Consider the following 27,113-nt stretch of genomic DNA (forward strand, 5'->3'; position numbering starts at 1 on the left):
AGAAATACAGTAGCTTTTCCTGAGCCTTCAATCATTTTCGATGCACCACTGATAGTAACGATAGTGGTCTTTTCCATATTCAGGTGGGAGAAATAACATTTGTTTTTCAGAATGCTGTGAGTCGTAGCACTGTCGATAAGGCAGATATTGCCATTGACTCCAAAATATTTGGCATCCATATCTTTGCAAGAAGGTAAAAATAATAAAATACATGTATTAGTAACATAATCAAAATAGACTTATATTATAAGGAGTAATACAAAAAGAATGGCAGAAAGCAGTAAAATAACAAAAGAGATACAATAAACTTTTCATCATTTAACATCATCAGTTATATCAAGCAGACGGCATCCAGGTGCGTGATATTTTCATTCATCACATCGTCAAATGTGTCATCATGGGCAGCGTGGTTTGTTTCGGCAGCAACTCTTCCCTGCCTTTCTTTTAAGGCCCGATACAATTCAGCCAAATGACTAGCTGTGCGACAAACATGGGCCCAGTGACTTTTGATTACACACCGGGTGCACTCCTCGTCATTGTTTTTGTTTCTCCCGATGTTGAACCTCTGTTGAGGTTTGTACGGCCTTCTGTCATTATAACGCTGATTTGGCATATATCGGGGCCAGTTTTGATAATTATTGTGACTGTATGCGTTTGTCCGGCCCCGTCCGCGATTCTGATTTTGATCGCGATCAATTCGCTGATTTCTTACTTGCCCACGACCACGCACCGGATTTGCCGGTTGTATTGCATTTGCCTTTGGAAATGGATTTGCATCTGTCGGCCGAGATTTGTGATTTTTCAACCGCAATTCATTATTTTGTTTGGCCAGCAAAAGACATGTAATCAGCTTAGAATATTTCTGGAAGCTTTTTTCGCGATACTGCTGCTGCAAAACCATGTTAGAGGTATGAAAAGCGAAGAAAGTTTTCTCCATCATATCAGATTCAGATATATTTTCGCCATAGTGGCGCAGCTGTGATTTTATTTTAAATATGATATAACTATATTCTTGGATTGTTTTAAAGTTCTGAAGTCGTAGGCTTTTCCATTCGCTTCATGCCATTGGCAACAATGTCATCCTCAAATGATCATATCTTTCTTTCAATCTCTCCCACAATTCAAGTGGGGATTCCAACGTGACATACTGCATTTCCAGTGTCTCATCGATGTGATGGCACAAAAAGATCATGGCCTTTGCACGATCTTGGCTCGGGGAGTTTTTATCCCGGACAATGGTATTTTCTAAGTCCATTGATGCCAGATGCATTTTAACATCGCGAGTTCATGCCATATAATTTTGGCTAGGAACGAGGAGAGGGAGAAATTCTTATTTGGCAAGGTTAGACATAATAAACAGATAAAATATAAAATATTACCTTGCGGACAATAAAATATATAATCGTGCTGATAACGTGTTGTGATATTATTATAAGGATAGCCAATAGAAATATTAATTATTCCTACCGCTAACCACTATTTTATATATTGTATATAATATATTATAATATATATATATGTAACAAGCATGTGTATATTATAATATATAATATATATATAGTATATATGTATGTATGTATGCAAATGTATATATACATATATTAATGACGAGAGAGAGATAGACAAGTGAATAGAACGTAATTATTACAATGAATTTGGTTGCATCACACACCTGAATTTATAAGTGCATAAAACCTAACATGGAAGAAAATTAAAAGTATACATGATTATTACGTAGCATCTTCGTATGTTCTACTTGTACAACAACTCTTATTTTTTTACTATTATTTTATTTCAATTTAGTTTTTTAATCATAATATAATCTATTATTATACCATTTCAACAAATATCATTATTTGAAAGTATCTATATTATTATTATTTGAATTATTATTAATATGTTGTTTTTCAAATGCTTTTAGATGTTATATCATCTTCAATTTCGATGAATGATAAGCGTCGTGTCATTGCATTTGTCCATAATAATATTGCAAACTAAGGTAACAATATATTGGTTGTTTTTGCCATTTTATTATATTTATTTATCACATACATGCTTTTATTTTCTATTACATTTAATTATTATTATTATTATTATTATTATTATTAAAATAAACATGTGTAAAGTGCATGTATAATAAATAAATATATCATGAATTTTCATTGTTGTTTGAAGAAAATAACCCTACATTAATTACTTTGTTTAACCATATCTATATAAAGTAATTTCTATTACTTCTTTTGTATTAGTTTATAAAATTATTAGACATAGCCACACAACCAAAATTTTATTTTATGAGAAGGGACGTATTTTTAAATTTTTTGAAATAATGCAATATTTTATCACTACAAAAAAATAATATATTTGTAACGGAATTCCGTCCCTAAAGTTCACGTAGCTAACGTAATTTCATTCCTAATTCCGTCTCTAATGTCATTAGTAACGGAAAAAGTAGATTTAGAGACAAAAAAATTTTGTTACAAAAATAATTTTTTCTTGTAGTGTATTGTAGATAGTTCATTAATTGGCTCGACATATTTTATAACTCCTAGTAGAAGAAAATTTCACTATTAAAAAAATAATTTACTATGTGTTTGATTGGAGTAATTTTAAAGATTATTTTTAATATTTTTTACCTTTTTTTTTTTAAATATTAATTCAAAGTTTTATTTTATTTTTGTTTTAAAATTTTACATCAAAATTTATTTATATTATTTTAAAAATTGTTTAAAATTAAAATTTTCAAAAACAATACAGTATAAAATTTTAGAAAATTTTAATTTATTTTAATTGTTTTTTGTGTATTATATTTATAAATATATTTGTTTAAAATGTCAAAAAATCAAAGGTGGGGCGAGGCGAGGGCGTTGCATCAATATGTCACAACTATTTATACACCCAATTTATCCAGACATTTCTCTCACTATTAATAATGTTGAAGGCCAAGGTAACAATATATATTAGTTGTTTTTGTCATTTGATTATATTTATTTATTACAATACATGTTTTGATTAACAAAGATGTTTTTTTTTTTTACTATTATTTTATTTTAATTTATTTTTTTAACCATAATATAATCTATTAATATCCCATCAAAAAAATATATCATTATTTGACAGTATCTATATTATTATTATTATTTGAATTATTATCAATATGTTGTTTATCAAATATTTTTAGGTGATGGGTTATACCATCTTCAATTCGAATGAATGATGAATACCATATCAATCATGTTGTCAATAATAATGTTACAAACTAAAGTAACAATATATTGGTTATTTTTGTCATTTTATTATATTTAGTTATCACAATATATACATGGTTTTATTTGCTATTATACTTAATTATTATTATTTTTAAATAAACATGTGTAAAGTGTATACGGGTGTGTTTGTTTGGGGGATTGGATTGAATTAATACTATTCATCCAATTTTTTCCCCCCAAAAACATCAAATCAAACACCTATTTTTTATTTTTTATATTATACTAAAAATCAATTTTACATTTAAAACATCACATCAACACTTATTTATATCACGTCATACAACTATTCAAATTCAAAATTTTTACTATTCAAATCCCAACTCAAAATCCAAACCCTCAAACAAACACACCCGTAGTAAATAAAAATATCATGAGTTTTCATTATTGTTTGAAGAAAACTAATCTACATGAATTACTTTGTTTAATCATATATATATATAAAGAAATTTCTATTACTTCTTTTGTATTAGTTTATAAAATGATTAGATATAGTTGGAATCAGAATTATATTTTATGAGAGAGGCTTATTTATAAGTTTTTTGAAATAATACAATCTTTTATTGTTGGATAGTTTTATTAATTGAGTTACCATATTTTAAAACTCATAGTAGAAGAAAATTTGACTATTAAAAAGATAATGTACTGTGTGTTTGATTGGAGTTTTATTAAATATTATTTAAATATATATTTTTTTAAAAATATCAATTCAAAGTCTTATTTTATTTATTTATTTATTTTTTTAAATATAACATCAAAATTTATTTATTACATTAAAAAAATTGTTTAAAATTAAAATTTGTATTATTTAAAAATCAAATTTAAAATATGAATCTTCATAAAAATACAATATAAATGTTCAGCAATTTTTTAATTATTTTAATTATTTTTTGTATATTATATTTGTAAATATATTAAAAACAACAAACGTGGAGTGAGGGGAGGGGGCTGCAGCCCCGTGCTCCACCTATGTCCGTCGTTGATTAGATAGTAGATAATTGTTTGTGTAATGTTTTCACTTATATTATTAATGTTACCAAATTTTAAAATTATATTTTTTGTTTTGTTTTTTATTTATTTATTATATTTTTACTTTTATATAATTAGTATATTTTCGCGTGTCATTATTATTTTACTACTATTTTTTAGATGATGAGATTGTGGCGTCTTTTATTTCAGAAAATGACCATCAGAATAGTGTGAATAATTTCTTCAATAATAATGCTACAGAACAAAGTAATATTATATTATTCGCTTTATCATTTTAATTTTTTTTCTTAAATTTAATAAATAATGTTATTATTATTGGAGTATTGTTTTTTAAATTCTAATTTACACCTGTGAATTTTATTAATTAATTGGATTTATATATGTATATATATTTATATAGTTATTCCTCGAATTATAACATTTTTTGCCACAACAAGATTTATTTTAGGAGAAAAGAATATTATTTGTCAATATTGTGGGGCATTTATGTGGTTGGAGGAAAAAGTTGTTGATAGTTTTAAGCAAGATCCTAAATTTGGATTGTGTTGTCTAAGTGGAAAAGTAAACTTACCACTATTGCCCGCTTCTCCTCCATATTTAGACGGATTATTTAAGGATCATGTTTTCATGAAAATATCCGATAATTGAATTCGTCTTTTAATTTTACATTTATGAGAGGAAAAATTGATAGATCGTTTCAGGATGGTAGATGACCATTTTATTTTAGAATTTTGGGAGAGAATTATCATCGGATCAGTTCTTTAATCCCTTCTAGCGGGGAGAAAAATAAGTTTATTCAATTATATATTTGGGATACTAAAAATGAAGTGCATAATTGACTAGCTGTTTTAGGAAGAGATAAATCAATTCCACAGATATCTTCTATGGTTGAGGGTCTTAGATCCATGTTGGATGGTATGAACCCTTGTGTTTAGATTTTTCGATCGGCAAGAGATGCATTGGACTATGATAACACAATAGATTTATACATACAAATTTTGAATTCTAGAAATAACCGACAATACACGATACCTTCTGCAGCTGAAATTGCTACTTTAATTGTCGGGGAAAATAACAATATTGTTCAAAATCGTGATATTATTGTCTGCAGAACTGATGGACATTTGAGGCGTATTAGCGAGACAAATCCTTCTTATACTCCATTACAATATCCATTACTTTTCCCATATGGAACAAATGGATGGAGAATTAGTATTCCTTATAATGATAATTTTGAAGAACCAGGACAAGTCTCGATCCGTTAATTTTGGGCATTTCGGTTCCAACATAGACAATTAGAAGTTACAACTCTTACAAAAGGATGTCGTTTATCTCAACAACTAGTTTTTTATTGTTATGCGGCAATTGAATAACATTTGAATTACATAAAGACGTATCAATCGGAGTTTCGTGCAGACGTATATCAAGGTCTTGAATATGCTATTAATAATGGAGATATAGATGTCATTTCAGTTGGAATTAGAATCGTTTTACCATCTTCATTTATTTGGGGTCGAAGGAACATTCTACAACATTATCATGATCCTTTAGCAATATGCAGATCAGTCGGACCTCCAGATTTGTTTATTACATTTACGTGCAATCCTAAATGGCCAGAAATCCTCAATGCGTTAGAAAATTTTCCTAATCAATGGCCAGAAAATCGTCCTAATATATTGGCAAGGGTATTCAGAATGAAACAAAAACCATTAACGCATCTTCTGAAAAAGCAATTATTTTTTGGACATACAATAGCAGGTATAGTGCACCCTAACTTATACGTTTTCAATAATTATTATATGATATACCAGTTTTTAAAAAATAATAATTTTTATGTACATCAGATGTTCATGTAATTGAATTTCGAAAGCGATGATTGCAGCGCATTCACATATTACATTGTCTCTTCAAGATGGATGTAAACCAATGACTTCGAAAGGAATCGATGGTTGGTTACATATCTGCTGAGATACAAAATAAGAATATTGATCCCTTAGCTTATGATACTGTTAAAAGACAAATGGTTCATGGTCCATGTGGAGTGTATAACCTAAGTGCTCCATGTATAGTGGATGGAAAGTGTAGTAAACACTACCCAAAGAAATTTTATACTCATACTACTATTGGTAAAGATGGATTTGTCTCATGTAGATGTAGATGTGGCCCATCAAACAAATTTTTTATAAATGGTGTAAAGATAGATAATCGATGGATCGTTCCATACAATCAAAATTTTCTCGTGTTGTTTATTGCCCATTTCAATATAGAAAAATACGCGTCTCCAAAGTTAATGAAGTATATCTATAAATATATGTGCAAGGGTATAGATCGAGCAACCATCGTTATCGATAGTAATTTTTAAACTTCAACAAATAATGAAGAGAGGTGTCGACAAGTTCATGAAGTCAAAAAATATCTCGATTTTTGTTATGTGAAATCGATTGAAGCTTGCTACAGAAATTATGAGTTTGAGATCCAAAAGCATTCTCCAGCAGTTAAGTGTTTGCAGTATCATTTGTCAAATCACTAGTTTGTTACATTTTGTGAAACATATAGTTTGTTCAATGTTATAAACCGTGATGATGTTCATGATACGATGCTAACTAAATGGTTTGAGGCTAACTGAAATAATGTGGATGCGCGAGGATTAACACATGTGAATTTCACATCAAAATGGGTTTGGAATAAAAAAAAAAAAAGAAATGGACTAGAAGACAACGTGGAAAGTGTATTAAAAAGACTACCATATGCACATCCAGGATCTAGAGAAAAATATTACTTATGGATGTTGCTATACATTGTTTCTGGTGTGCAAAATTTTGAGGATATTCGAACATATAATGGAATTATTTATCCTACATTTAACCAAGCTTGTGTAGTACAAGGTTTATTAGATTATGACAACGAATGGCACGAAGAATTTTCTGATCCTACAAATTGGGCTTCTTCATTAAAATTGGGGAATATATTTGCTACAATGTTAACGTTTTCTGAATTAGCAGACCATGTTAACTTGTGGAAGCAACATTGGAGATCGATGATTGATGATTTGCTTTATAATTTTAGGAGAGAATCCAAAAGTGATACATCTTTATGTGACAGTGATCTCAAAGCTTGGGGGGTTTCATAAAATAATTTAATACTTAATAAAAATGGTAGGAGTCTTGCGGATTTTCCTTCTATGCCACAACCATATGTCGGATTATTTATTTATTCAGTGATTGATGCAAGAGGAGCTTGATTATAATGTAGATTTGGAAGAACAATCATTTCGTACACTTTACACATGACTCAATGATGATCAACTTTATATTTATAATGCAATTACTGAAGCTTATGAAAGTAATCAAGGAGGTCTTTTCTTTGTCAATGGAAGTGGAGGAACATGAAAGACTTATTTGTGGAAAACCATAATTGCTAAGTTCCGATCATAAAATAAATTTTTACTATCAGTGGCATCTTCTGGCATTGCAGCTTTGTTACTTCCAGGGGGTCGAATGGCACATTCGCGTTTCAAAATTCCATTTGAGTTGGACAAATCTTTACATTTTTCTATTAATTTAAACTCTAATTTGGCGCATTTGATTCAAGAATGTTCATTAATAATTTGGGATGAGGCACCAATGATGTATCGTTATGGTTTTGAAGTTATGAATAGAACTTTACTTGATGTACTAAAGAATTCTCAAAATTTCTCTCCAGATAAGCCTTTTGGAGGCAAACTATGTATTTTATGAGGAGATTTTAAGCAAATTTTGTCAGTGGTAACTAAAGGAAGGCGTGAAGCTATTGTTGCAGCTTCTTTGTAAAAATCGGATTTATGGAAATATTGTAGAATTATGCATTTAAGGCAAAATATGAGACCGGTCTCACATGATGGCTCGTCAAGTGCGCTTCATGAATTGCGTAGTTTTTATGAATGGGTAAACATGATTGGAGAAGGAAAATTAAGGTATTTGAAGTTTCAAAATGGCGAGGAATCTGATTGGATTGAAATTTCAGATATATTTCTATTGCATAGGGGGGTGATGATGCAATTGATTTCTTAATAAAATGAAACATATCCACAATTAAATGAGAGATACAATAATTCAACTTTTTTGAAAGAGCGTGCCATTTTTGCTCCGAAAAATGAAGATGTTGATCAAATTAATTCCAAGATGTTGTCCATGTTACCTGGAGATATTCGAAGCTATTATAGTGCTGACACTGTAGCACCGGGGGAAGCCCAAGAGTCTAATCATCATATGAACCCCAATGAGTTGCTAAATAGTATAAATCTTTTTGGATTTCCGACTCATTGCTTGGAACTTAAAGATGGTGCACCAGTGATACTTCTTTGAAATATAAATCAAAGGTAATAAAATTCTTGAAGCATGAATTATCAATGGTTCTTATATTGGTGAAGATGTGTTAATACCAGGGATCGTATTGACTACAAATCAATCACAGACATATATTGAAATAAAAATAAAACAATTTCCAATTAAATTGGCATTTGCAATAACAATTAACCATAGCCAAAGTCAAACACTAAATAGAGCTGGATTATATTTGCCAAATCCAGTTTTTTCTCCTGGTATGTTGTATGTTGCTTTGTCAAGATTGACAAATTCGTCAGCTTTGAAAATTGTCATTCGTAGCAGAAGTGACATCCATTCACATTGTATTAGAAATATAGTATATCCAAAGGTACTTGATTCCATTTAAAGTTATATTTCTTTTTTCATCAGGTAGTCAATTTAAAATTCTTATATATTATTTTACTAGTGGGAAACCCGTGCGATGCACGACTTTTTTATATTTTATTATTTTATTCATCAAATATTTTTATAATTTTTTTTGTATGTCTCCGTTAAATTTTTATTAAAAGAACATATTTATAAATTTATCTTAAAAGTTAAAAATTAAAATTTATGTAATCAGTAATTATGTAATTACTATATATATAGGTATAATAACGAATTTATTTTTTAAATTTAAATTTTAATTAATTTTTTAACTTTAAAATGAATAAAAAAAATATTCTATATATACATTATAGTATCATATTCTTAATAATTTTATCAACTTATATATATATAAATTATTTATTGGTTGTGTTAGTTATAGTTTTGTTAAATATGTTAATTATGGTATATTAATTATGAATATTTAATATAAATTTATTTTAATAAAGAAAAAAAATAAAATAGCATAGAATTAAAAAATAAAAATTAAGAAAATAATTCATTAATTTTAATTTTTTTTAAGAATTAAAAAATAAAAAAATCTATAGAATTATGAGACTTATTGGCGTTTATATATATTAAGATTACAAAATATAATTACGATAATTTTAATTTTATTGATTATCAATATAATTATTTTAATTATAAAAGTAATAAAAATTACATTCCAAAATTATTAAATTTTCAATACCCTTAACTAAGGGTATAAATAGACAAGATTATAATTTACTTTAATTATAAAACTAAATCAATTATTTATTATCTTTAAAAATGTATTAATTATAATTTTATTTATTATGATATACTTAATAGCATTTAATACATTTTTATTTTATTAAAAATAATAATAGCATAGAATTAAAAAATAAAAATTAAGAAAATAATTCATTAATTTTAGATTTTTTTAAGAATTAAAAAATAAAAAAAAAACTATAGAATTATGAGACTTATTGGCGTTTATATATATATATATATTAAGATTAAAAAATGTAATTACGATAATTTTAATTTTATTGATTATAATATAATTATTTTAATTATAAAAGTAATAAAAATTAAATTCCAAAATTATTAAATATTCAATACCCTTAATTACGGGTATAAATAGACAAGATTATAATTTACTTTAATTATAAAACTAAATTAATTATTTTATTATTTTTAAAAATATATTGATTATAATTTTATTTATTACGATATACTTAATATCATTTAATACATTTTTATTTTATTAAAAAAATAAAAATATTAAAAAAATCAAAATAATTGACAAAAAAAGTTGTTGGAGTGGACCCCAAACCAATCTCTTTTATATATATATATTTTATTAAAAAACTAAAGTATTAAAAAAATTAAAAAATTTGACAAAAAAATTTGGTGAAATGAACCCCACACCGATATCTTTTATATATAGATAATAATAATAATTTTTAGCTTTTAATAAATACATTTGTTAATTATAATTTCATTAATTATATCAATTATAGCTATATAAATTAATATAATTATTTAATATTATAATGAAAAATTTGGAAAATTTCATTATCCATTAACTACGGGTATAAATAAAAATTAAGAAAATATTACATTAATTTTAATTTTTTTAAGAATTAAAAAAAACTATAAAATTACGAGACTTATTGGCGTTTTTATATATATTAAGATTATAAAATATAATTACGATAGTTTTAATTTTATTGATTATCAGTATAATTATTTTAATTATAAAAATAATAAAAACTACATCCCAAAATTATTATATTTTCAATACCCTTAATCAGGGTATAAATAAACAAAATTATAATTTTCTTTAATCATAAAACTAAATCAATTATTTTATGGGGGACTTTGATTTAAATCCCTGTCAGGTAAATAACATTTAAGTTCAGTCCCTCCAGACTATTTCAAGACACTGCACTCCTTACTTTTGTAAAATATTTACAGATAGCTCCCTACTACCCATTTTGCCTTGAAATTATGTTTATATATAACTAATATATTATGTACTTACGTTGCGTTTATGTAAACCTACGTTCTTTATTTACATACTTTAAAATTGGCGTGCTATACAAATTTAATTTCAAAGTGATGTACCTTGGTTTATTATTTATATACTATAATTTGTTACAAAAATAACTAAAAAATAACTGAATTTAAAAATACACACGATCTCAATCATTTTTTTTTTCAGAAAATTTTCACCTTCTACTTTTAGGTTGTCGTCTCCAACCGCCATTCTTGAAATCATCACCGCCACTGCATTGAAAATTTTTTGTATCAAAGACCAACCGAGAGGATAAAACAAATGTGTACAATCTTCTCAAAATGTAGAAAAGAGTTTCTCTCCGAAACAAAGTTTAAGAATTAAGTTAATTTTTTTGAATTTGGTAAAAATCAATATTTTAGTTATGTACTTTCGAATTTGTGGCATACTGTAATATTTGTGTTGTGTCTCTATCTAGTTTGTACAAGCCTAAGTACCAACCGAGCTTACTTCGACATTGTAACTCATCATCGTTTCAAATATAAGTTATTTTGATGTGTTTTAAATTGAAAATAACCTTATTTTATATAGAAGTGTGTTCATTATCATACTGTTAGGTTTAGTTTTATAGTAAAACAGTTGCAGTATGATGTGGGTGGAGTTTAATTCTTTTCAAATATCGTTGGTGTCGATTTCTCATGTGACATTTTTACGTATTGAACATGTTTGTTGATATCTCTATCACATTATTGGTTGTTTATGTATTTATTTTGTTGATTTATGAAAATTCTGATTGTTTTTACTATTGTGCATTAATGTCTCAAAATGCTTTTAGTTACAACAAATAATATATAATGTGTATCCTAATTTTCAATTGGTGTTCCTCTATAAGAAAGTTATATGCCTATATAGTTATATCGTAAACTTGAATCGGTGTTGTATATACTTTTGCAGACTTATGTATGTGTTTTAAATATTGTCAGAACCAAGGTGAGAGTCATGATTGCAGGTCATTAGTATGTTTGTTCTCTGAGAGTTACGTTTTATGCAACACGAAATTTATCCACATAGCAGATGAACTACCGAATTTAACGATATCAAAACATATCAAACAAAATTTATTGTAAATATTTACCAGGAGATCGTAGAGGTGTTGTATTATCATTTTTTAGATTTATATGTTAAGTTTTATGCATAAATTGAGAATAATTAAAGTTTGAAGCATATGGATTCTAATTTGGGGTAGTTAGTCATTGATGTTATATTTTGCCAAAAAAAATTTGAGATTCATTATAATTTCTAATTTAACATATGACATATGTGATACACATTAAATATAAACATTGGTATTAGAGGTACCTACACACATAATTAAGATATATGCTTTGGTGCACAAAATTTCACGGTTGGGTGTAGAAAACCCTTAAATTTGAATAATATACTTTCAATGAAGACATGTGTTCCTCATTTAACTAACTTACATACTCCAGACACGATTACATGTACTTTTATTAAAAAATAGGTTTTACATATTTGACATATAGTAAAAAGATGTGTACTCACCATACTGTTCTGAAAGCACCGATTGGCACGTTTAATGTACACCTCAATGACAAATGTTTACTTATAGAGTGGATAGTTCTAATATGTCTCATGTATAATATTTACTCCGCATACCTTCTAATACATTTGTTTGTTGGGATGTTTTTTCCTAGTCTACAAAATGATAACATGGATAAAGCCAATAAAGTGTGTGGGGGTGTCGAGAGACCTTTAAGTGGACAAAGTCGACGAAATTGCAATGATCTACTCAACCCACAATTGTCCAAGCTAGCTATAATTATGGTTGGGTGTCGATAGACCCCTAAGTAGGAGCTGCATACCTCCAATGATGATATTTGTTCATGTATTCACTAAGTTACATACTTCTAAATTTATTAAATGTACTCATATTAAGGAATGAACTTTATAAGTATTTTTTATTCATATTTGACATATATTGAGAATATATGTACTCCTCAAATATTTTGAAAGCATTGATGACACGTTTCATGTACACATCAATGACTAATACATTCCTTATAAGATGAGATGATTCAATATGCCTCATGCATAACATTTACTTACTATACCTAACATAGTTGTTCTTGTTGGGAGTTTATTCATACTCTAAAAAATACTTGCATTGACAATCACAATACAAAAAACATCATGCATCATTAGCTATGTACTAACTCCAAAATGTTTATTACTATGGTTCACTACATGATATGTTATGTCATATATATTCTAAATGACATTTTCATCTATCCTTGAGTATATGGATAAGTGATCTAATAAATCATATTAGAAATATTTGTTGATGCACACTAACTTCCGAGAAAGTGGGTATGATATAATCAACTAATAGCTATTTGATTTAACAGTAATCAATGACAAATTTTGGATAGATTTTTAAATACTCATGTTTACAATAATTATACCTATATACGAATATGAATACTTTCATACACAAATATGCACTCTCTTACTCGAATATGTATACATCTTATATTAATGAATATGCTCCCCGAACGCCACAACATACTCGTATTTTGATTGTAGCAACTTCTTCAAAAATATTAAATACCCTTATAAATAAATTTGATTTATGTTGCCGGATGGAATAAAACATCCTGACAAAAGGTAATGACATTGTTGAGTGCACCAAACTATTCAACGACTCGGTTATAGTATTATTTATTATTTCCCAATGAGTCTCTTGAAATAGATCATTCGTCTCATACTAGCGTTGCAGTTGAGAAATTAAGTTTCAGGCAATTGGCATGGCCTCCATAACATACGTTATATGCTGCTCAAAATCCTTCTGTAGAAGGACATAACTGACTTGTTGAAAATGAATGTACATCGCTTCTTGTTGTGCATCGGATATCGCCGCATTACCTATATAAAATGTAATTACTTTGTTGTACATATAATAATAAATGGCATATATTTTACATATAGTTGAGTACGAAAGTTGCCAACTAGATGTCGAAGACAGTATGCATAGTGGGCTCTAGAAAATATCGCACGAATTGACTATATAAGTTTCAAATGTCTATCCGAAAAAAGTGTACTAACTCCAATTATTGACCATCAACGTAAAGAACAAACTTTAAACAACAACAAACCATTCCCAATTTTTATCATTTTTTGCAAACGCTACTGCATAGCTACAAGATTTTAACATTATCTAATACAAACACATAAGATAAATATCAAGGATCATATATGATTAACTATAGTATATACCAAAAAAATCAGGGTATTTTCAAATAAACGCATCATACGATATCAGACAACATGGGTATAAGATTAATGAATATAGGTATACTACACTGGAAAAAAATACCCGTGAAAATACCTACGGATACTAGCAGGGAATCGCAATCGCAACGGCCCCCACAAAACTTTTCCCTTATATATATTTTCCCAAACGAAAGGTTATAATGAAACTCAATTAGCAGCTATTGCAATCATAATTTCAAACAAGACAACAATCATCGAAATAATAATAAAATACTTACTAGAAGCGACCGCAAGCCCTAACAGAACCATCGTAATTAACTAACAAAATAATAGCACCAAAAGAACATCACGCGCTGAAGAATCGAATATTATTCTTACCGGTTTCTCCTTTGCGTGAAATAAACCTAAAATTTTGGATTTAGATTTGAAACCCATCACAGTCACCAACGATCACATACTCCTCATCGCGAACAAAACCGAACGATGTAGACAATCTTTTTTCTTCGCACAAATGAAACCAAATGCTGGACATAATTTCTTCCTTCGCGCGAAAGCAAACCTACAAATAGAGAGAGAAAATTGATATTAATAAAATGAATTTTGGATTGAAGAGCAAAATTGAAAATAAAAAATAATGGGGAGTCAATGGTAAAGATTTTTAAAAAGGGGGGAGTGCAGTGTTTATTAAAATGGTGTAGGGACTGAATTTAAATGTGAAAATAGGTATGAGTATTTTATTCCAATTGTCCGTTATTTTATTATATTTAAAATTGTATTAATTATAATTTTATTTAATACATTTTTATTTTTATTAAAAAAAGTCAAAATATTAAAAAATAAAAGAAAAAATTGACAAAAAAAATTTGGTGGAGTGAACCCCACACCGATCTCTTTTATATATATATTATACTTATTATTTAATTGTATATTATCATTATAAGTTTAGTTCTAACATTACTCGTAATGATATAAATTTATTTGTGATGCATATGCAGTTTATTTAGAATTAAAAACTTTAACTCCATATTGTTCAAATGCAAGTGTTAAAGTTCGATTACTCAGATTATGGGATGTGCGAAATCCTAAATTCGGAATCAGAGTTTTGAAGATGTTGTTCATTAATAATTATGTAAGTACGCACATTCATTATGTTTTATAATATTTGGTTAATGTTATTATTTAAAGAATTTTTTTTTAAAGAAAAAAAAAAAGATTATTGGATAAAGATTTGTAATGCAAGACATAGTACACAAAATTAATGTACCACACATAAGTTCATCTCTTATGGAAGGAATTGTTTATGAAATTCATAATGTGCAAGTGATAATAGCCGACAAAAAATATAAAATAGTGCCTCATCGTTATCGGTTAATATTGCGCCAGAATGTTACTAGTGAAGAATTAAAAGGCTGCGATGAAGATTTTTCAGAATATTTCAACAATATTATGTCTTTAAATAAATTGAATGACTACCTCAATAAGGAAGATCAACTTATTGGTATGTTTATATATATATATATATATATATGATGATATGGCACAATATGTATATAATACTCCCTCCGTTTCAGAAATATAGTCTTAATTGGGTCGGATATGAGATTTTTAAGGAATATTGATATTATATCGGTAGTTGGTAAAAAGTATGAATAAAGAAATTTTTTGCCCTTGTGTGTATTAGTGTAAAAAATAGTGGAAATTGTATAATAAAAACGAAAAAATAAGGGTAGTTTTATAGTGATATAGTTATTTATGAAAATAAGACTATTGTTTTGGGACGGACAAAAATAGAAAATAAGACTATTGTATTGGGATGGAAAGAGTATATTTTATCTCTATTTCATTATTTAATATGATTTTTTTTTTTGGTAGATATCTTTGGATTAGTTGTTCATGTGGATAACTCGTGCTTATCATAAAATGATTTTCAAATACTTGAGATAAATCTTCTTGATACGATGTATATTGTTATTATATATATTATATTAATTTATTCTCTAACAAAAAGATTATATTTATTTATTTTTATATGTATAAGTATGAATGTCATTCGCATGGTTGTTTCATCGAGGAGGGTGAAATGTTAAAGATTCTGGTTGAAAAAAATATTATTCTATTGGCATGCGGTGCCATTGTAAAAGATATTTGAATTTGAAGGTATATAATTATATTTTGTTAATGTTCTATTTATTATTTTTCGTACATATTATAGTACATATTTTTACTCATTATTATTATTTTTAAACAGTGTCTTGTGTTTACACGCATGATTTTACCAAATTATATGTGAACACATCAACAATAATAATAATAATAATGAGTAAAAATACCAAATGTGAAACGAATCCATATCCGTGATTTTAGACATAAGAGTGGGGTGAGATATATATTTTAAATATACAAGATGTCTTTCAATATCTTATCTATATTATTTTAATATAATAAAGCATAATGTATGCATGTAAGATTCTTTCGCATGGTTGCGCGCATTAAAGAGATTGATTTAAATAGCATGTAGAAATTTTTATCTGATGATTTCACATATCAAGTTTATATAAAAGTATATGATAGTAGTCAGGATATGCCTTTAAAGCTTATATATAGATATATCAAGCATTTGTTTCATATTAAAAATTTATCCATAAAATCTTTACTTCTTCGACAGGTATGCAATTAATTTTTTGAATAACTTTATATTTAATATATATTATATTTAATGTTCCATTCATATTTGCAAGAAAAAGGTAAAACAAGGCTGAAAAATTACTTTATTATATTTATAGACTGTCATTTTATATTCGTTGTCCTAGTGTCTTCCGGTATATTGCATTATCATTGTAGATTGGTGTGAAAAATGTATACATTAAATTTTATCTTTTTATTTTTTTAAAATTTTATAAGTTTTCTAAATTTTTAATATTGAATGAATTTTATTTCTATATATTAATAGAAATAAATTGGTTTAAATATATTAATTAATAAAAAATAACCCGGGCATAGCACGGGTTATAAGTTAGCAATATATATAAATAATTCATTTATTTATACATATTTCTATATATTTTTACTATCTAATAATAGTTTTTATATAATATTATATTTTAACTTTTAAATATTAATATATATAAATTTTAATAATTGAAATTATTCGAAATAAATCAACATGTATATTAATTAGAAATAACATAAAAAAAATCGTAATATGATATTACTGTATAAAATAAATATATTAAAAGATTTGTGTGTTGGATGACATTTGAAAAGATGGTGGCATATGAAATACTTGCGGGATTGTTGGTATTTGAAATTTTGGATTATCAAAGGAAGCTTGGTTTGATGAATTGCCTGAAGAATTTTTTATTTTCAATAATTTGATTTAAGAATTGATTGAAAAATTCAGTATTTTCACTAGTCATTTTGTTGAATTGGATACAAAGATGTAGAAAATTTGTTAATGATATTTAAATATATTTATAGATAATTTATGTTAATTTTAAAATTTTGAAATTTTAAAAATTTTTGGATAATTTTTAATTTATTTTATTTTTTGATTAAATGTTAATGAATTTTGTTATAGTAATGGTAACTTTAGCATAATAACTATTTTTTGGGCCGAAATTAAGGCCCGAAATTGAAGCCCATTTATTTACAGCCCAAAATTAAGGGTACAAATTGTAGGCCCAAATATAAGGCGCTTGAAATTAGGGTTTTTGGCAGGGGCAGGTATAAATTTGCTCAATGCGGAGCGCCGTCACACCAAGAGAGCGATCGAACCATGGTATGAATGCTTCTTCCGAGATGTATTGGGCGTAATGTTTTTGAATTTTTATGTATTGTTTCTAAATTGCGGTTGGAATTTTTGTAGACATTCAAGAGAAGGAACGGAGGGCGCAACAAGCATGGTCGTGGCCATGTTAAATTCATCCGCTGCTCTAACTGCGGCAAATGCTGTCCCAAGGTAGTTCCTCTTTCGATTGATGTCTGATCTTCGTGAATTTTTTTATCTTAATTAGTATATCTACGTTGGTTGTGGTAATTGGCTGGAATTGAGCTTCATTGATCAGTTGTTGGTGTCGTTGTTAAGTTCTCAGTTATTTCTTTTGTGTTTGCTAGGCGAAAAGAGAAGTGATATGTCAAATGGTTTTTTTATTTTTTTGGCCGTTTAAAGTATAGTTTTAATTACGAGCGCTCTAGAAAATTCTTTAAATGTAGAATCAAATTGAAATGAAAGGGAAAGAAGCGGCCGATGGAGGCGCTCTGGTCTGGTTCTGTATATAATGAATGAATGGTATAAAAGGGAAATTCTTATCGTGCCAATTGCCAAATCTATCTATCTAAACATGGCTGATGGCTCTACCTAGCTTAGCTAGTCTTTCTCTCTTTCTTTATTATTTTTTTCTCTCATATATGTATATATATGTATATATATATATATATCTCACACCATCGCATTGCATCATAAAGAAACAATAATTAATAAACTTTTGTGTTTCCGTATGTTTTTGTTCCTACTGGTTTTGGTTTTTAGATTTCAGTTAGTCTGCGAGTTCCCACCTGTCTGAAAAATCACACACATATGGCACGTTGTGGGGGGTGGGACATACATACGCACACACATATGACTCATTCATGGATTCAATTTCCACCCCAAATTAAAACATCTTTTTAATTGATTTTACTGCCACCCCCATCGATCCCATCCCACCACTGTAGAGTGCAGTCTGACTGAATGGTGCCATGGCCTGGAGGTACTCATCCATGGTTAAATACCACTTGATGATGATGGGTTTGTTTTGTTTATGTTTTAGATATTAGTAAGTTGTCTATTAAGTTTAGAGCGTTGGGTTATATATATATATATGTTCACATATAATAATCAAATAAGGTTTTAGGTGTCTGAAATCCTGTATTGATTTTCTGACATGTGGTCAATGTATGTGTTTTTGTATCTCGGTACTTGCAAACGAAGCTATTAAGATTCATTGCATTCATCACATTATACATTAAGTTTCTTTTGAGAATTGTAATTGGTTTCAAAAATTCTTGATTGTCTATGCTAGTACTTCCTGAAATATTCTTGTTCAGTTATTCTAGCATCTGAGTTTATTATTAAAAAAAGAAAAATAGGATAGTTGAATTGTTGTTTACCATAACCCTGTTGGATAGGACAAAGCCATCAAGAGGTTTCTGGTGAGAAACATCGTGGAGCAAGCTGCTGTAAGGGATGTCCAAGAAGCATGTGCTTTTGATAGTAAGTTCTTGCTCCATTTGATTTAGGTTTTCCTCTAGTCTGTGCTTGGTAATTGTTTCTCCGTAGGTATGTCACAAAAGTGAGAGCCAGCTATGCTATAATGTGCCATTTCATGCTTAATTCAGCCTATACCCTTCCCAAGCTGTATGTGAAGATGCAGTATTGCGTCTCATGTGCCATTCACTCCAAGGTGGTTCGTGTCCGTTCGCGTACTGACAGGAGGATTCGTGAGCCCCCACAGCGCTTCAGACGCCCAAGGGTTAGTTTTTAATCCTTGCATAATTGTTTTCTTCTAATAGTGCGAATCATAGTTTTTTACTTGAATTTTTTGTTGCTTTAATCTATAGTGGATGCTAAGTTTACTTTCTTAGAGTAATAGATGCATCTTCGAAATACTAAAGCTATCACATGCTTTGACGTAACTTAGTTGATATCTCCTGAATCGACTAGATCGAATAGTCCCCTCAGTAACTGGATTTTGTTTGATTGAGGTACAATTCATTTTGCAGCATGAAAAGATGTGTGTTTCTGGGATCAGATTTGTAGGCATTTATTTATTTGCATGTCGTGAGGGACCATAGCACGGAAAATTTGCCCTTTTGTGTAATTGCAATTTCTGAGTTTTGAGTCGGGGACATATCCCACAAGCTTCTTTCTTGAGTTTTCTTTATCTTTTACTACATCAGTGTGTCGTAGTTGATTTATCGCTATGTTTCTGCATCTACAGGATGACATGCCTCGGCCGGGTCAAGCTCCACGCCCCGGTGGACCTCCTGTTGCTGCACGTGCTTGAATTCAAGTAGCAGCTATCTGGCATGATTTTGATTGAGAAAGCTATTTAGTTTATCATCACCATACTTGAAACCATATGATATGTTCTTGATGTGCAAACATATTTTTGAATTTCAGCAACATGTTCTTGATTCCATAATTGCAGTGCAGTGGTTTTTAAAATGTCTATGCAAAGTTCTCCAAATGTATCTCGTCTAGTATTTTATGTTTTGATGGCTGGATTATTACATTGTTTACTTTGAAGCTGTTTGTTTGGCCTTCTTAAAAGAAGGCATAATTTGGACATTGCATTTCCTATAGCTATGGGCACCCCCCATACACCTAGCAAAATTATCAAATGATTGGATTTGTTGCATATCAATTTCACAATTCTTTTGCAAGTCATGGGTAAAATTTTTTTAGTATAGATAGAATAGGCCGAGATCACTCGTCCTTTGAAGATAGTGTAAAACGTGCTTAACCCCATTCCAATGTCGTTTAGTAGGAGATGAACTGAATCTAGCCAATAGATTTATTGCAAATGCAATATCTGGCCTTGTGCTATTTGCTAGGTACATGAGTGCATCTATTGCACTAAGATATGGTACTTCGGGACCAAGTATCTCTTCATCATCTTCTTTAGGTCTAAATGGATGCTTGTTAGGATCAAGTGACCTAACGACCATTGGGGTACTCAATGAATGTGCTTTATCCATATAAAATCGCTTTAATATCTTATGGGTATAAACGGTTTGGTGGATGAATATTTCATTATCCACATATTCAATTTGCAGATCAAGACAGAACTTTGTCTTTCCAGAGTCTTTATCTCAAATTCCCTTTTTAGATATTCCACGGTTGTTTGGAGCTCTTCAGAAGTCCCAATAATATTAAGATCATCAACATACACTGCAATGATCACGAACTATGATCCATTTTTCTTTATGAAAACACATGGACATATTGGGTCATTCGTGTAACCTTATTTGGTTAAACACTTAGTGAGGCGGTTATACCATATGCGTCCAGACTGTTTAAGTCCATACAGAGACTTTTGTACTTTGATGGATTAACATTCTCTGGGATTAAATTTGCATGCTTCAGGCATGTCATATTCTTCAGGGATTATTATATAAATATCATTCTCCAGTGAGCCGTCCAGATAAGTAGTGACTACGTCCATAAGGCGCATATCAAGTTTTTCGTGCACTGCTAGGCTTACTAGGTATCTGAATGTGATACCATCCATAACTGGAGAATATATTTCATTGTAATCAATCACAGGTCTTTGTGAGAATCTTTGGGCTACAAGTCTCGTTTTGTGTCGGACAATTTTATTGTTCTCATTTTTCTTTCTCACGAATACCGATTTGCACCCAACTGGCTTAACACCTTCCGGTGTTGGAATTATAAATCCAAAGACATTTCTTTTGGCCAGTGAATCTAATTCAGATTGGATCGCATCTTTCCATTTTGGCCAATCGTTTCTTTGAGACATTTATCAACTGATGTTGGCTCGGGATCCTCTTTATTTTCTATTATATCGAGTGCCACGTTATATGCAAATGCATTATCAATTATTGTTTCATTTCGGTTCCAACTCTTATTTGTAGTGGTAAAGTTAATTGAATTTTCAATAACTTCATTTTCTTCTGAGGTAGGCTCTTCAGGAGCATCCTCTTCCGGTATTTGTTCTATATCACTACAAATTATTTGAGGGATTGAATCATTGTTCAATATCCTTTTCTTTCGGGGATTTTTTATCCTTGGAACCTACAGATCTGCCACGCTTCAGACGCACAGAGGATTCATTGGCACTTTTCATTTGTCCTTCTGGGACATTTAGTTTTGCCGGTTGATTTGCTGCAGGAATGTACGACCTGGTGACTCTGCTGGAGTCATTAAATGCATCCGGTAATTGATTTGCAATTTGTTGCAAATGTATAATTCTTTGTACTTCTAATTCACACTGCCGTGAACGAGGATCCAAGAGATTCATATGTATTTTCCAAGAAATTTCTTTTTTCAGTTGATTTTGTTCTCCCCCTAATGTCGGGAAATTTGTTTCGTCAAAATGACAGTCTGCGAATCGCGCAGTAAACAGATTACCCGTCATTGGTTCGAGGTATTTAATTATCGACGGTGATTCATACCCGACATAAACTCCCAAACGACGTTGGGGGCCCATTTTTGTACGCTTAGGTGGTGCAATCGGCATATAAACTGCGCATCAAAAAATCCTCAGATGAGATATATTGGGTTTTTTCCAAACACTAATTGTGTTGAGGAGTATTTCTGATAGCTTGTCGGTCTTATTCACACAAGTTCTGTTGCATGTAATATTGCATGTCCCTAGGCAGAAACGGGGAGTTTGGATTTCATCAGTAATGGTTTGGAAATTAATTGCAATCTTTTGATAAAGGATTCTTCCAGACCATTTTGGGTGTGAACATAAGGAACGGGATGCTCTACAGTTATCTCCAAAGTCATGCAATAATCGTCGAATGCTGGTGACGAATATTCGCTAGCATTATCGAGACGAATTTTCTTTATTGGATAATCAGGAAATTGTGCTCGCAATTTAATTATATGTGCAAGTAACTTTGCAAATGCTATATTACGCGTAGATAGCAAGCACACGTGTGACCACCTTGTTGATGCATCAATGAGCACCATAAAATATTTAAATGGCTCACATGGTGGATCTACGGGTCCACATATATCACCCTGGATTCTTCTAAGAACATTGGGGATTCAGTCTCAACTTTGGTTGGTGACGGCCTGATTATCAATTTTCCTGTGAGCATGCGACACATGGGAATTCATTTGAATTCAAGATCTTTCGATCTTTCAGTGAATGGCCAATGGAGTTTTCAATTATTCGCCTCATTATGGTATTTCCAGGATGCCCGAGACGGTCGTGCCAAAGCAAAAATGTATTTGATTGTATAGACTTCAGGTCTACCGTATATGTTTCAATGACACTTATTTTGGCATAATACAAACCGGAGGACAGCCAGGCAATTTCGCAATCGCACACTTATTTCCATTGATGATCTTTGTAATCACCAAATTTTCATTATTTGCCTCGTTCATGGTTTCAATATAATATCCGTTTCTACGAATATCAGTGAAATTCAGCAAATTTCTTCGAGCTTTACTCGAGAACAGTGCATTTTGTATCTCAAGTCTGATTCATGCGGGGAAACTGATAAGGGTTCTTCCAGAGCCTTCAATTGTTGCACTGCCACTTATTGTGCTGACTTTTGATTTTCCCAACTTCAGGTGGGGGAAATACTTTTTGTATTTCAATATTGTGTGCGTAGTCGTACTATCAATTAGGCAAATATTGTCCTATTTATAATGTGTATTTTGACACATGACATCCATATTCTTTTCAGAATAAAACAAACAAAAAGACAATATATTAATATAGTCGATGGAATACAAAATGATACAAATAGGGTGGGGATTACATAAGTATAGGGGTAAAAAGTAATAAGACAGTAAATTACATAATCACTTGGCACCTTCAGGGTGCTCAAGGAAGTCTGTTGTATCCAAATGCATAAGGTCGTTATTCAGGAAATCATCATATGTGTCGTCACTCTTCTGTTCAGCGAGATTCACGTCAGCAGATGTGTTTTTCAAGACATCATCATATGTGTCGTCATTGTTCTGTGTAGAGAGATTTACGTCAGCAGATGTGTTTTTCCCTTTCAGCGAGGCCTGGTACAAATCAGCCAAGTGCTTAGATGTCCTGCAGACACGCGACCAGTGCCCTTTGTACAACACCTGTGACATTTATCTTCATAATTTCTTTTCCGCTCGTCATTCTGCCACTTCAGGGGCTTATATGGTCTTTTGCCATTATTTCGACGAGGCTGGGGACGGTCATGTCTTTGGCCTCTGCCATCTCCCCGGCCTTTGTTGTTTCTGCGGCCTGGATTAGCAGATTGTACCGCATTCGCTTCAGGGGATGGGCTGGAACCTGTTAGCCTGGATGCATGATATTTCAATAACAGTTCATTATTTTGCTCTGCCAACAGAAGACAGACAATGAGATCAGAATATGTTCCGAAGCCTCTCTCTCGATATTGTTGCTGTAAAATCACATTCGAGGCATGGAATATGGAGAATGTTTTCTCCATCATGTCACCATCAGTAATATTCTCGCCGCATAAGTTCAACTGTGAAGTGATCATGAACATGGCGGAATTATATTTGGTGACAGATTTGAAGTCTTGCAACCTCAGATTATGCCAATTGCTACGTGCTTTTGGCAGTACGATCAACTTCAGGTGGTCATATCTTTCTTTCAATTTATTCCACCAGTCATGAGGATTCTTGACTGTGAGATATTCCATTTTCAGTCCTTCATTGATATGATGTCGGAGGAATATCATTGCCTTCGCTCGGCTCTGATTGGTGGCATTGTTGCCTCGCACAATCGTTTCACCCAGGTCCATCGATTCCAGATGCATTTCAACATCCATAGCCCACGGTAGATAATTTTTGCCAGAAATGACAAGTGAGACAAATTCCTGTTTTGCAATGTTAGTAGCCATAATAATATTGAAATATACTTACCGTGCCGGAAAAGCTGATCGTATTGTAAATATTAATATTATAGGAATAACAAATAGGATTATTAATTATCCCTACTGTTAATCACTATTTTGTATATAAATATATATTAATGTTTTATAATATATGTATGATATTGTATATATGTACTCAAGTGTGTATATATATAAATATATATAGGTATGCTAGGTGTTGCTATATATATGTATATGTATATTGTAATATTAATAAAAGAAGTAATGATGGAGAATGCAGGGAGAGAAGGATAAAGTAAATGTTAAGGCGTGTCTTTCATTTATGGTATCAACACATATATATATAGGAGATTTATACCGCCTAATTGCTTGGATAGGATTCAACCATTAATTAGGCAAATGATAGTGATGTACGTAGCATCCACATAGTATACTATGCAATATATATGTATACTTTACGTGTACGTATTGTACAACAGGAATTATATATATACATCTTTTTAGATGTTGGAAAACTTATATCTTTTTTCACAACTATTGGTAAACTTAGTTTGCTGAAACTTTTTCAAACTAGGATGAAGTATATTACTAGAGTTAATATGCATCAATTGAATGAATCGTAGTATCTCATAACACTCTTTCGCGATATACTTAACCAAAATATGTCTTTAATTGCTATATGTTTAGATTAGGTTAGTATATTGTACTCTTTTAGCTTAGTTTTAGCCATTTCAGTCTTAGCCTACTGCCCGGAGTTATGATCTTTTTTGTTTGTTTGTTTGTTTAGATTAATTCGTCGATTAGTCTAGTTCTATGTTTAACTTTAGTACATGTCATTAGTTTAGTTTAGATAAATCTGCCTGTTACTTGCTTAATTAATTAATATTATATATTTTAATCTATATAATTTTAAGTTATACTTGAAATAGATTTATTCCAGTCTCTTATGACTTGAGATTGTATTGAAATGAATTCAGTGTGCCTAAGCTTATATTTGATACTAAAGCCCTGAGAAGAACTCTCAATGTTTTGTTCCATTGATGCTTCAGCATCTGTAGAACTTCATGTTGTCACATTGATAATATATTGCCCAATAAGTTTATGCCCCAACTGACCTTGTTAATTCTTTAGACGTCCATGGCTTTCATCATGCCTTTTGCATTCATTGTTTTGCATGTAAATTGATAATGGACTTTTAAGAATGTAGATAGCTCAGAACTCCATATCATAATTGTGGGATGCTGGTTGAGCATGGCTGCGAGCCCTTCTGTTCTGTCTGTCATAAATGAGTTTTCAATGTTTGTATTGAGATTAGGAGCAGACTTATTGTGATTCTGTTGATCTTTATTGTGGCTTTATTGAATGATTTTTCGATGGTCGGTAATCTTTGCTTTGTGTTTTGGTGGTTGCTGGGAGACGGGAATGTTGTTTGGTTTAATTTCTTGTGCTTGTGGAAGGAGAATTTCATTTGGTGGAGTGATTTAATGTACAGCCTGCTGCATAATGTTTGGTTGTATAACGAGTATAATTTGTCTCTACTATCAGTATTGCTATCTTTATTATGGAAATGCATTAATGGATAAGGTTTCAACGCTTATTATTATTATTATTATTATTTTGTGGCATTATTAGCTGAATCTATGATCTTTACAAGTGTGCTCTCAGTGAGATATAGGCATTCATATTTTAACACAGTTTCTTGTTTTTCTTAGCTCTCATAGCTTTGTTTTCTCCTCTGCCGAAACTCTTCTATGTATGTTTAAATTAATATTGGCAGCTATTATTAGTCAATATGTTAATTAATATGAATCCATCTTTTATTCTTGAATATTCCCTGTATGCTGCATCCTTTCCTGGGTCTGAGTTACTTTCTTCAGCATAGTTTTGATGCAGTTAGAAACATACTTTTTGCTTGCATGTTACCCTCGTGGTGTTTAAGTGTAAACCTAGAGCTAAAATGTAGATGTTTCAATTATGTCTTTAATATTTGTGGTTCATTTGCTCTTTTGTGACATTGCACTTACACTATTAAACACTTGAGTTAGCCCAATGTTTATTGCATTCTATATGCTAAATCTTGAATTTGCCAACGACAACATGACATTTATTGTTGGCAAAAATAGACACGGTTCGAAAATTCAAATAGAAAATAAGTACGATCCAAAAACTTGATCCGAATCCGATATGGAATTTTTTGGGTTGTGCTTAGCTTGGCATGCTAATGAACCGGGCCATGCTCAAGCTCATGAATGTTGGGCGGGTCCGGTT

At 30.2% G+C, this 27,113-nt stretch overlaps 2 protein-coding genes across 3 annotated transcripts in view; one reads left to right on the forward strand and one right to left on the reverse strand.

The window, feature by feature from the left end:
• Positions 1–20,470, forward strand: part of LOC127248395 (40S ribosomal protein S26-3-like) — a 63,071-nt gene extending 42,601 nt beyond the window's left edge. The window contains exons 1-5 of one of the 2 annotated variants that reach the window (XM_051270708.1): positions 17,965–18,039; positions 18,127–18,219; positions 19,428–19,512; positions 19,638–19,771; positions 20,240–20,470. In XM_051270708.1, coding sequence (XP_051126665.1) covers positions 18,037–18,039; positions 18,127–18,219; positions 19,428–19,512; positions 19,638–19,771; positions 20,240–20,305 — 381 coding nt within the window. In that variant the 5' untranslated portion in view covers positions 17,965–18,036 and the 3' untranslated portion in view covers positions 20,306–20,470. Of the gene's footprint in view, positions 1–17,964; positions 18,040–18,126; positions 18,220–19,427; positions 19,513–19,637; positions 19,772–20,239 lie in introns of those variants that run through there. The other variant, XM_051270709.1, reaches the window with a different exon arrangement.
• A 3,657-nt stretch (positions 20,471–24,127) lies between these two features.
• On the reverse strand, positions 24,128–24,779 carry LOC127248871 (uncharacterized). The gene is made up of 2 exons (XM_051271419.1): positions 24,342–24,779; positions 24,128–24,274 (listed from the first exon to the last, which is right to left on the reverse strand). The coding sequence occupies exons 1-2, from the start codon at positions 24,777–24,779 to the stop codon at positions 24,128–24,130; spliced, it is 585 nt and encodes a 194-aa protein (XP_051127376.1).
• Positions 24,780–27,113: the final 2,334 nt, after the last annotated feature.

This window comes from Andrographis paniculata, unplaced genomic scaffold, assembly GCF_009805555.1.
Source record: "Andrographis paniculata isolate CXL003 unplaced genomic scaffold, ASM980555v1 Contig34END, whole genome shotgun sequence".
Taxonomy (NCBI): domain Eukaryota; kingdom Viridiplantae; phylum Streptophyta; class Magnoliopsida; order Lamiales; family Acanthaceae; genus Andrographis; species Andrographis paniculata.

Excerpts from the sequence above, each read along its gene's own strand:
- LOC127248871 (XM_051271419.1), bottom strand. The coding sequence starts at position 24,779 with ATGGATGTTGAAATGCATCTGGAATCGATGGACCTGGGTGAAACGATT. Across the intron at positions 24,275-24,341 it reads GAACATATTCTGATCTCATT|GTTCCAGCCCATCCCCTGAA; the intron begins GTCTGTCTTCTG and ends CCAGGCTAACAG.